The sequence below is a fragment of the Alligator sinensis genome, unplaced genomic scaffold (assembly GCF_000455745.1).
Source record: "Alligator sinensis unplaced genomic scaffold, ASM45574v1 scaffold65_2, whole genome shotgun sequence".
Classification (NCBI taxonomy): domain Eukaryota; kingdom Metazoa; phylum Chordata; order Crocodylia; family Alligatoridae; genus Alligator; species Alligator sinensis.
This window is the reverse complement of record NW_005842071.1, coordinates 649422-662097: the sequence shown is the minus strand read 5'-3', so window position 1 is coordinate 662097 and position 12676 is coordinate 649422. Positions and strand designations below refer to the sequence as shown.

The window sequence follows — 12676 nt, the reverse complement described above, 5'->3', positions numbered from 1 at the left end:
AGGGAAAGAAATATCCTCTCATTCTCAGAGATAGTCCCTCTGGTGGGATAAGACAACATGTGCACTGCTGTTACCTTCCCTTCATACTGAAGTTGTTGGATAGACACATTTCAGAAAACCCACATTCACTGAAAAAGAAATCAAAAAGTAAAGGTGGAAATGAAAGACCTTTAATGTTTTATAAAAAATAAAAATTGCTATATTTTATATTGATATATTTATTTACTGTAACTAAGAATTTATATTGCCTGAACTCTGCTTCTTTTCTATGATGTTAATATTTGTCATCAGTAGGGGGAAAAAAGACCAGTCTATAAGACAGTCTCTTTCAGGATTAGCAGTAACAGTGTTATTTAATGCCTGGACTTTAGCTTTGGATTTCTCATGCCACTCAAAAAGCCTAAAGAGCATGACAGACTTGGATAAAACTGGTTATACAAATATTGTGGTTTTCATTTGCATGTCAATGGAAGCCTGCATGATGCTCTGAATAAAAATATCTATTGACACTTCAGCCTTTCTTCCTGAGGGCTAGGAAAATTTTGATTACATTCAGGATTTCTATAAGAATATAAAGCTGTGTGAGACTTACATGAGTACAAGCTTGGCATAACAAGCCACTTTGATAGAAATCACCAGTGAGAAAAGTAACATGTCTTAGTTGTCTCTACAGACTGACATTTTTACAGATTCAGCTTTTTCTATAGCATCAACCCAACATTAATTAAATGGGCATACCACTATAGATGCTGCTAATACAAGGATTGGTTGAACCAGTTCAGTTAATATAAGGACCTCCCAAAGCTCCTAAATAATGTTTTGTTCACCGCTGACATCCTTCATAAAGAGGCAAGGATTTTTTGGGTTGATATCTTTTATTGGATCAAATGCATAGTTGAGATAAAGTTAGACAAGCTTTCAAATGCAAGCAGTTAGAAAAAGAATGATCTGAAGAATACCTTGCATTCAAAAGCTTGTCTACCATTTTCCCAACTATATAGTTGGTTCAATAAAAGATATCACCCCAAAAATTCCTTGCCTCTCACAATTTCTGGACCATCAGGGATACAACATTACTCCATATCCTTCATAGGCACATTGGGTCTAAAGGCATTTTAATCATAGTGTCATACCCTTCTAAGAATTGTGAGGAAAGATTACTCAAAGAAACACAGATGGCAGTGTTGGTTTTTATCTATGAAGTAGTAATTACACTGCAATTAGAAATAGGAATGACTTACAAATTACAGAAAGAGGTCCTCATTCCCTGAAAGTGTGGAGGGGTGCTGGAATTGAATGCTTTGGTTTGGGTTAACTTCTAGATTTCACATAATTGAATATATGAACAAATTGTACTGATCTGTTAAAGTGTTGCTTTATGAAAAGGTTTTGGGCAATGATAATGAAGAGGTCATATTTTTTCTTTTCTTATTCTGTCAACATGACAGGCTTGGTGTGACAGTCGCACAAGCTCATACTTTCAAAAGTGATCAGTGAATTTGGGTGCTTCTGTTTTTTCAGATGTCCTATTTGACACCTTTTTAAGGGGCCTCATTTTCAGAGGACAGGTTATCACAGTCTTCATTTGGCATCCAAAATGTGGCATCCAAATTCACTAGTCATTTTTGAAAAGGGAGGCCCCAGTCCAATTTTACTTATGCTTGGTCAGATGAAAAGGATCAAAGGATTAATGCACATGAAGTTTATCTTCAGTTGTAAATACAAATTAATCTAATAGGCTCAGTGCATCTGAACAATTATTTACTCCATGGCATAGTCCTTCCCTTTCACTACCTCCAAGTGTTCCCATACTATATATATAGTATGGGTATTTATATACACACACTACTGTTCTTGTTTTCCTTCTTATGCTCCTAGGTTGCTCTTCCTTTTATGTAAAAAGATAGATATTTATTATCTCCTAAAGACTTTCTCTATATTGTCATGTATTATCCCTCCATGACATTTTCTCAAATGCACCATTTACACCTCATTTATTAATTTAAAAAATGCTTTTGAAACTAGTGATGTAACTGCAAAGAGAAAGGTATGATTTGTATCTTCCTTTTATTATGTTGTTTTTATGACCAACTTATTTGCATTCAGCTGAGATTCAGTGGGGGTCTTACGTTTCTGCTAAAACCTCTTTACTACTTTTTTATTTAATTTTGTAATTTGGGTTATAGTTTATGTGATTTAAAGGGATGAAGATTCTAAATTCACTTTATCAGAGGGAAGGAATTGGTGGTAGGAATCTTGGCTCAATTAAATTGCAAAGCACTTTTTAGTTTAATTTTCAGTAAATAGATAGAGCTAACTGTTAGGTGCTTCAGAAATGTAAAACCATAAATAGATGGTCAAATATTTTAAAAATCAAACAGGAGAAACCCAAATACCATTTGGTATTTTGTTGAAACTCAAAACTAGTTTATTTAAATATATGGATTTCCAGGTTGAGCTGAATAAACCAGGCTCCAAGTTGTGCTGGAATGTGAACATCTTTCCCATGATATTTCCAAACAGACCGGAATGACCAGAAATAACAAGAGAAAAGCCCTTCATCTGAGAATTCCAACCTAATATTGTTGATATGAGAAGTTCACAGATTCCCTAAGCCTTCAGGGAAGAATAAATGGATTGCTGTCACCTTCTCTATGCATTCAGTGTCTGTCTGTTGCCTGCTGTATTTTGAATTGTTGTATGTCTGTGGAAAGCCTTGATAGACAAAGTTCTTCTGGCTTTCTGCATCAATTATTAAATGTTATGTAAATAGTGGTCCATGTATAGTGATGATATAAAAGCAGATTTGCTTTGAGTGGGCTGCACTGAATAGCACTTACTCATACAAGTTGTCTGATACAAGTCAACAAAGAGGTTCAGAATTGAACCCTTCAAATACATCTGCATATTTTTGACTAATTTATTTTGAGGAACTGGAAGTGTTCATAAATATACTCTGATTTGAATTGTTTTGTTTATTGTTGCTTTGCCCAAGCTATGATTGATAAAAGCAACATTCAACCTAAAACTTATTCACAAACTGAGTTCATCATTACTTTGTATTAAAAATATATGATGGGACATGTTTGTTCCATGAGGTTGGATCTTCAGCCTCATTGAGCTGCTGATACTGTGTTGACTTCAATAAAACTACTTTGATTTAGACCAGCTAAGAACGAGCTGGCCAATGGCTTTGTTTCTTATTCCTGAATAGACATGAGTGGTTTGGGAGAGAGTATAATGAAGTTACTGGGCATTTGTTGTTTTCAGTTGGTGAAATTGGAAATGGCTAATGTAGTAAGACTGAGGCTGCTTACCAATGTGAACCCCCCCCTCCCCTCCAAATGATGCTGTAAGCTTGGTGCACCCTCGCACCAAGCACAGTGCATCCCCAGAAGAGGCATCACATTAATTGGACCCAACTTGCCCAACATCTGTATTTATTGGGAGCTTCAGTGGGGCTTTTCAGCACTTTTATCTAATAGTGATTGAATCAGCTTTAGATAAAACTGCCAAAAATCCCTGCTGAAATGCCTGATCTATATACACGCTGCGGACTTCCGATAAAGCACTGTTTTGTTTTGGGGGGTTTTTCCACATCTGTCAGCACCCTGAGTGATTTCGAAGACATTGTATATCTGTTGTTTACTTTTATAGTTGAATCAGGCCTTCCTGAGACACTGCAGTTATTTAAATTAGTCCATAATAACAGTAACAATTGTTATAACATATTCATTATACTAATTTAAGGACAAATTATTATTGTTATAGTAGCATCCAGATGCCCTGATCAGGACTTAAGTTCCACCATGTTGAATAGTGTACTGACACACACAAAGAATTTACAGTTAGAAGCCCAATCTTGAAAACATTTAGGATTGAGCTCAATTGAAGAGTTATTCACATGTGTAGGTATTAATGCGATAAGATAAAAATTAATGTGATGAATACTAGAAAGGAAATGGAGGAACAAGAGTGAAGAATAAGAGCTCAGCAGTTCTATATGCTAGCTAGATACACAATGTGCTATTTCCAAATATTTTAAAAATATAACTGATTTTTTAAAATATTATTTTAAAATGTTTTTAAAAAAAATAAAATAATTAATACCTACTGCTCATTCCCAAATGAGTTTGTAGGGCTGATAACTAGAGAGTCATAATTTTATCTGTAACTGGAGCATGGCTGACATGGAAACGATTATGGAGCAATAAAGATGAATTTTGCAATGCCATTTAAGTTACGTTTCACATATCTGCATCTTAATTTAGAATTTCAGATTTAGCATAGAAAAAATTGAAAAACAAGAATTGAATTAAAAAATTCCCATGACAATTTTTATCTTTCAGTTACCATAAATAAATAAAAGGATGATGTATAAGACCTATAATATTCTCATACAGTATCCCTTTTTAATATCTTTTTTTGGTAGGCATGCCACAAATTGGCTCCCTGCCCTCCCCATGTGCCACTCCAATCCCCTTCCCTTACTTGATCTGCTGCCCAGTTTACTGCTCCTTGCCCAAGATGCTGCTCTGCTTTTTGCTTCCTGCCCTATGCTCCTTGCCTGATCTAATGCTCTCCTTTTTGCTCCTTGGCCCATCTACTAGGGCTGTGTGAAATTTTGCCAAGTGTTTTGGTTCAAAGCTGTTTTGATGCGTTTCAAGCTCAAAGCAGTGCAATTGAAATGAAACAAAAAGCTTCAAAACAACTTCAAAATGAAATGAGGGCATTCAAAACATTTCAAGTTTCGAAGCAGCTCAGTGATGGGGAGAGCCAGGACTGCGCTTCAAGCAGCTCTGCAGCCCCATGGAGCTCAGCCGGGCGGTGGGAGGTGGAGCACAGCCCTGGCTCCCCCTGCCTCCCACCACTGGGCTGTGCTCCGTAAGGCTGGCAGAGCCGATTGGAGCACAACCCTGGCTGTGCCCACTTCCTGATGCTGGGCTACATTCCATGGGGCTGCAGAGCCCCGCGGAGCACAGCCCAGCAGTGTGAGGTGAGCCCAGCAGTGGGAGGTGGAGCGCAGCCCTGACTCTTCCCACTTCCCACCGCTGGGCTGCACCTCAAGTGGCTCTGCAGCCCCATGGAGTGTAGCCCAGCAGCAGGAAGTGGGCACAGCCAGGGTTGTGCTTTGATCAGCTCTGCCAGCCCCATGGAGTGCAGCCTGGTGGTGGGAGGTGGGCAGAGCCAGGGCTGCTCTCCACCTCCCACTGCCAGGCTGAGCTCCATGCACCCAGCACTGGTCCCAAGTGGTAGTGGTAGCCTCCTGTCATCTGGCACAGATCCAGAGGCCTGCACCCCCAAGAGGAGTCTTGCACAGCCCTGCAGCCCTCCCAGGGGTGTGGGCCCCTGGATCTGTGCACCAGATGACAGGAGGCTGCCACTGCCAGCAAGTATGACAAGTTTTGCTTTTTTGCAGTTTGAGGTGAAGTTTCCCAGAAAACTCTGTACCCATCTCCTTGACACTGCAGGCTTCATGCCCTCAGAAGAGTGCAATTTTCATCAGAATCAGGCAAGAAATGACAAAGTTGTAGGCATTTTCGTGATTTCCTATTATAGCCTATGGGCAAAACATCGAAATGCATCAAAACAGTGAAACGGTTTCGATGAAATGAAAAGATGAAATTGAGACACTGTCCCTTCAAAATGGATGTTGAAACAAAACAATGGTGTTTCACACAGCCCTACTATCTACCACTGTGCTGCTTGTCCCCTTCCCAGTCTGCCACCTGCCACACACAGGGGCTGGCTGTCTCTTGTGGCACATACTGTTGATAATACCTATGCAAGCACATTTTCCCACACTATTCTGCCAATTGGGCACTATCCTGATGGATTATGTTCCTGCCCTTCCAATAGGGGATACCCTAGACAGACAGTATTCTGATGTGGCTTTTCTATACTCCATTCCGTTTCCATGGGTAAAGATGCTGAAGAAAACCAGCACAAGCAAAAAACAGTTTCATATAGAGCCAGCACAGAGGCTTTTTTATTACCTGCCCATCTGCCAGTTTAAAAGAGTATGGATGGAGCTCAGCTTAAACCAGATTAATGCATTGTTGTTTCATGCCTTCCACTGAATCTGTCCTAGCGTATTTAAGGCTGTGTCCCCTTCAGGCTCTGGAAAATTTAGCTATAGGCAGAGTAGATTTGCACCTTATAGAGTAACTAAATTAGATATATATAGTGCACACTTCATCTCAGTAAGTTGGAGCTCACTTCATCAAATGCTGTGAAAGGACTTGCATATACCAATGTATAAAACATAAAGAATGATTTGAATACAAAGGTAGAAGGGCAGGGGAAGATGGGAGAGAGGGAAGAGGGGCAGGGGGCAGTGCTGGGAGAGGTGAACAAGCAAGCAATAAACCCATAGGAACAAGGGAGTCGCAAAAACTAATCTAGGTAATGGAATAAGAATCCATAGTCTGTGTATAAACCATACTTAACACAATCCAGCCTGTGGGTGATTTCTTGTTTCACAATTCCCCATTCAAATCAATTTTTAAATGTTTGCTGCCTGAGAGCAGCAATCCTGAGGTCAGCAATGGAGTGTTGGGGGAGGGACCCTATTTTTCTTGTCCCAGGGTTAACACTGTAGCAGGTTGATGCAAGGACTAAGTCTGGCTTTGTTGATCTGAGTGGCTACAGTTTTGGAGTTGTATTATAATTGTAGGAATCCCTGCTTCAGATCCTCAAGATGTGCATGCTGGTTGATGAGATCAGAGCAGATACAGGTGTATCATCAAGCTTGTCTGTAGATGGATCTAGTGGTGTGTTTAGGATGAAAGCTGGTGGCATGTGGTTAGGTGTAGCAGTTGGTTGGTTTCTGATACAATGTGGTGGGACTGTGGCCATTGCAAACCTTCTCTGTAGTGTTTATGAAATAAATTTGCTAGGTGGAGTATTCCAGAGTTGTGTGATGGAGTGGTGGAAGTTATTAAAGATCTGGTGAATTTTTTTCTAGAGATTCCTTCCCTCGTATCCATACAAGGAAGATGTCATTATGTACCCGAGGTATATTGGGGGATGAGAGGGCATCCACAGAGAGAAAACAGACATCAATATATGTCATAAAAATACTGGCACATTGGGATTTAGTATTCTTATTTAGCAAAACATCCCACCAATGATGTATAGTGTGGCATGTGTGTGCATATGCGTGCATACACACACATGCTCACATTTGCCAATTGGGAAGAATTCTGTACTTTGTCTCAGGTATTGAACAATGAACTTGTTGGATAACACACTTAAGAAACTGTCAGTGATGTAGTTCAGTTCCGAGTTTCCAGAGTTTAAAGGAAAGATTCAGAATTCCTTACTAGAAGAATATCTCAGGGGCCGGAGGCTTTTTATCAGGGTTCACAAAAGTAGGGACAATCCCTTCAAACGTGTAAATGTCACATTACAAGCTATGTAGCATTTATTCCTTAGCACTTGTGAGTTGACTAGATCTATCTCCACTGGAAATCTAAATCTGGCAATTAGGTTCACAGTGAAGATTTATCTTAAAGTAAGAGAAAAATTAGCACCATTATATCAGAGGAAATTCAAACTGTCCAGCCAGCACCATTATGAGAAGTCAGCAAAATTCAGAATATGATAATTAGGGTTATTAATACTATGGGGAGGGAAAAAGCTTGCAAATAACTGATTAGTGAGTTCAAAGTGCAGCCCATAATATATGGTTTATTATTAGATCTAAGGGAAATATTAATTGAAAAATATTTTTGTCAAAATTTCCCTGTTTTAATTCATAATGTCTGTGATTACCTGGAGCACCTCTGTGATATTTTTTTGCCAGACTTCATACCTATACTCAGTAGTTGTAAATAAATTTGTTCCCTCACCAAATCCAAAGTATTTCCAAATTGCCAAATACTGTGTCTTTGCAACTAATTTTGTAGTGTTGTATTTTTTTTTCAAGCTGAGCTAGTTAAGTGCAAGTAGTCATAAAATTTGCATGGTATTATTCTGTCCTTTAATATGAGGGGGTGACCTTATGTACCTAGGAGGATTGTGGATGTATTTCCCTGAAGGACATGCTATAGATATTATCATTCCCTTATCTTTTTCCAAAACTGCCATCAAAATTCACTAAGGCACTTGCAAAATATAGTCACTCACCCTTTTACTTGAGAATGAAGGAAATATTATATTTTACTCACCACAGGTGTGTATGTATGAATAGCATTTTCAAAGGCTTTCCTTAAAATAGTAGAAGAAGTATCATTTCAGTGTTCTTCAGAGTTTGCAATCTAAACAGCAGTGGGAACTGACTATTGATTTGTTTTCATAATTTATATTATTTTCACCATACATAGCAAGTATCCAAGTACACACCTTTGGTTCAGAATCTAAGAAGTGATCCACCTTCCTACAAGCTTTCACCAGTCAGTTTTTACACCCATTGCAGGGCTCATGTGAGTCCTTTCCTCTGTTTAAATTTGTATTGACTTTCTGGCCTTGAAGTTAGACCATCCTTATCTATAATGCCAGCTGTATTCTTACCTGTATTATAAAATTTTCAAACTTTTATTAAAAAAATTGACATCCTTAATAAAACTTTTTCTTGTTTCAAGGCCAGTGATCCAGCAAATGTCCTGGAGTGCATGCTTATTTTAAGCACACGAATAAGCCCATTGACTTTATGGGATCACTTGTGAATTTAAAATTAAATGTGTGCATAAGGGCTTTGCTAGATCAGGGCCAAGGATCATCTCATCCTTGTCAAGGATGTGTTTATTTTCAGTTGGGATTTATATCAGTTGTCTACTTAACCCAGTATATGTTTTTTCAGCTGTTGTCAAAGGGTTTGAATGAGTCAGTTTTGTCGTGTTACACAGTGTGATTGCTAAACTGTGATTTGCTACCTCTATCGTCAGTGAAGATCAGCATTCAGCACAGACCATTTTTTTTCCCAACAAGCATAAAAGCAACCTCATTAGAAAGTCAGGTAAAAGGAGTAGTATATTTGAAATGATCTTTAAAAATTTAGGCTTAAGTCTTCAGTAATGTATATTTCCTAGTTCATTAATGCAGAAATACTGCACATAGATTTTAATCTTAGAGTTAATAATAAAAGCAATTTTCACTAAAAATATAAAAACTGTAATGGTAGAATCATGATATTGCATTTAGCTCTCCCACAAAAAGTCACTTTATTACTTTCTTTTGACACTTATTTTCATTCTGGGATTAATTTTACTATATAAGGGCTTCTTAACTATTCTATTAAAATTTCCATTCAGAAGCAATAATATCTAAGAGTGAATAATAGTCATGTAAATCATTATTTCATATTAATGTAAAAGATTTTGTAAGTTCTTATGAATTCTGCTGACATGCACAATTGTGAAAAGGTTATCTCTACATTCTGCAGTGATATGCGCTGGAACAAAGGAACTATTTTAAAAGCATCAGTGGAGTACATCAAGTGGCTACAAAAAGAACAACAGAGAGCCAGAGAATTAGAACACAGACAGAAGAAATTAGAGCAGGCTAACAGAAGACTTCTACTTCGAATTCAGGTTTGTATAAGACTGTTACTATGAACTACAAAGCTTTCTCAATACTTATCCCTCATCCAATTTTATTCACCTACATAATTTTTTCCAAAATACCATTACCAAAAATGCATTGGCCTTGTGACAAAGGTACACCTTTTCATATAAAAATAGAAACAGATTTGTAAAATTGTGTTTTTTGTGTTCATTTTTTTTCATTGATTTTTAAGAAATTCCTTTAATCATTAGGATTTATATACGGTAACGTGTAGAGAAAGACCAATAAAGTATTTGAAAGAACATTGCCGCCTTATACTGTCCACATTATTACTAGAGAAAAAAATTAAAAATAAAGAAAGGAAAAACATTTCCTAATACAATATTGGACACTAAATCCTCTCCTGTATCTTCTTTTCCCCTTTGTAAAAATTCCACGGCATTGCATTGCCTTGGGGTACGTTGTGCCATGTTATATTAAGTCACACATCATCTGCTCATGTGACATGAAGTATCAGAATATGGCCTTCCATACCTTGAGATGCCAGATTTAAAGAAATATATGTGCACACACATATATATCATTGGGTAAGATACCTGCTATTTCTGCTGATAGGAGTCCTGAATCCTTGTGGATAATTAACGAGTAGAAATGTCTGCAGCATTTTTCTATCACTTTAAAGTGGTTCAGTACTGTAGGTAATAGTATTAGGGGGGCTGTCATATCTCTCATGTTCCCATAGGAGATCTATTTAAGAACAGGATGAGAATTAAAAAGAAAACTGACGTGTGTTACTCATTGTTATTATCCTGGATTATACACATATTGCATTTTTAAACATATTGTCAAAATTGAATTAAGAATTATCATTAATGTGTACGTATTCTGTGTATGAATGCTGTTATCTACTGTGGTTCTGAAGAAATCAGACTTATTTCTAAATCATTATCTTTTTTTTTAAATGGTAGGAACTAGAAATCCAGGCTCGTGCTCATGGTCTGCCAGTCATGTCTTCACTTGCTGCTGTGGATTTAGCTGCCCAAGTCATCAAGCAACAGACATATCCAGAAGAGAATGTCATAGACTATTCTCAGCAAATGGCTCTGACTCATGGACCAAGTTCTGACATTTGTGATGGATCGATAGCCTTTTCCGATCCACTTTCGCACTTCACAGATCTCTCTTTTAGTGCCGCTTTAAAAGAAGAACAAAGGTTAGAGGAAATTTTACTCGATGACACAATATCGCCATTTGGAACAGATCCACTCTTGTCTTCCACATCACCTGCTGCATCAAAAGAGAGTAGTCGGAGAAGTAGCTTTAGTACCGATGATGGAGATGATTTGTAGAACTAGATAGGCCCTGATGATATTTTTTTAATCATTTGCTGGTGCTAAAAAATTGTGTTATGAATTTAAGTTTGATGTTGGTGCTTACTTCAAATAAGAAAACAAAGAACTGTTGTGGTAACAAGCTGTTGTGTGGGTAGGGCTTAGCTGAGGCAAACTTCATAGAACAATAGAGTTGTATCTCCTTATCCTGGAACTAGCTACAGATCCTTCTTTATTTACCAGAAAGGTTTGTTTTTTTTTCCATCTTTTCTTCTATTCTTACAGAAGTATTAAAATAGTTCCCACAAAACCATGTCACAAAATTATACTCAAATACGCTGTTGAATTTAGTACTCATTTCTCCCAAATTTATTCAAGACTTTTAGTTGTAAGCATTTATTAATTTCTTTTTAAGTGAAAAATAGAAAATTTGAATAAAACCAATGGCTATGTAACATGAACTGCAATGGGGAAATGTTTGAATGTGATCTACTTACAATAGAGATGTTAAAATCATTATAAAAGGTGGGAGACTAATGCTGCATGAACTGCATGCACTTGTATTTAAAATAAGACCACAAAGTTCATAAAGTTGTTTTTTGAATCCATATTTCAGTTTTTATTCACCTATAGAAAATATCAAACATTCAGTATTCATTATTGTGCATTTTAGTGTTACCAAAGAAAACCAGAAATATAACAATAGGGATAAAAAAAGCAATCAAACAAAAACCAAATTTATTGGACAGATACAGATCAGGTTTCAGCAATTTAAAAAGAGGTTACTTAGTCAACAGAATAAAGTAAGAGTGCATGTGGGCGTGTCTACATGAGACGCTATGTCGCCATAGTGACGAGCTACGGCAATGCACAGTTGGCAGACACGAATCATGATGCCGACGCTACTGCACAGTAGGGTCAAAAACGACTTGGGCGCCTCTGGGACTGTACAGTAACAACTTGCTAAAGCAAGTACTAAATGACTGTGCAGTAACATCTGTGTAGTTGGGCGCACGTGTAGATGCGCCCTGCATGTATAGGATGCAATGGAGATATTCAGTGTTACAATTAGTATAAATTAAAACAGCCACTGTTGCTAATAGTAATATCAGTTATTTGTCATGTACCCAGGTGGTGTCCTTCTTTGATGGTGGCTAATCACAATTGAATAATAGGATACTGTATTTTCCAAGAAAACTTTTTCAAGCCATGAAGTGTGTCTTGGTTCCTTTGATGGCATAGTAGGGTTTTTCTAAAGGGACAAGTCCTAACTCTATACCAATATTTTTGATCCAGTTGGATGTGGAGGATGAGATGTACTACATTCCCTTGCATGCATTTTGGCAGAGAATTTCACTTTAAATTTGCCTCTAGATTCATTATCAAAAAGATAAGTAGTGTCTGGAGCCAAAGGAAATATTCCTGAAGCTGTTGTTCTGATCCACTCCTTTATCACACTCGCATGCTAGTAATGGGCATTCAAAACATATGGATTTGACTTAGAGCTTCAGCAGTTAGAGAACAGGCAGAAGACGCATCATCTTCATATACGGTGAAATTTTGGAGTGTGATTATATATTTTTGGAGTAGATTAAGTACAATCAATTTAATACTAATACATTGGAAAATAAGCTGGCACAAGTTCTTTGCAGTTCTTTTTTCAAATAAACCAAAAGTATTTGTTTTGGGGGTTTTTGTGAAAGGTAAAATATTCTTAAAAATGAGAACTATTGTGTTCGGTTTTGCTCTCCCAGAACCTTCCTAAAGAAGCATCATGTGAAGTGCTGCAGCAAAAGGGGATTCAATCAGGCTATTGTTTGACTTGGATTTTAAATGCA

At 37.4% G+C, this 12676-nt stretch overlaps 1 protein-coding gene across 2 annotated transcripts in view; it reads left to right on the top strand.

Annotated features, from left to right (window-relative positions):
- TFEC (transcription factor EC) overlaps positions 1–12400 on the top strand; it is a 67456-nt gene extending 55056 nt beyond the window's left edge. For both annotated transcript variants that reach the window (XM_014519946.2, XM_025204152.1), the window contains 2 exons: positions 9386–9533; positions 10476–12400. In XM_014519946.2, coding sequence (XP_014375432.1) covers positions 9386–9533; positions 10476–10856 — 529 coding nt within the window. In that variant the 3' untranslated portion in view covers positions 10857–12400. The remainder of the gene's footprint in view (positions 1–9385; positions 9534–10475) is intronic.
- Positions 12401–12676: the final 276 nt, after the last annotated feature.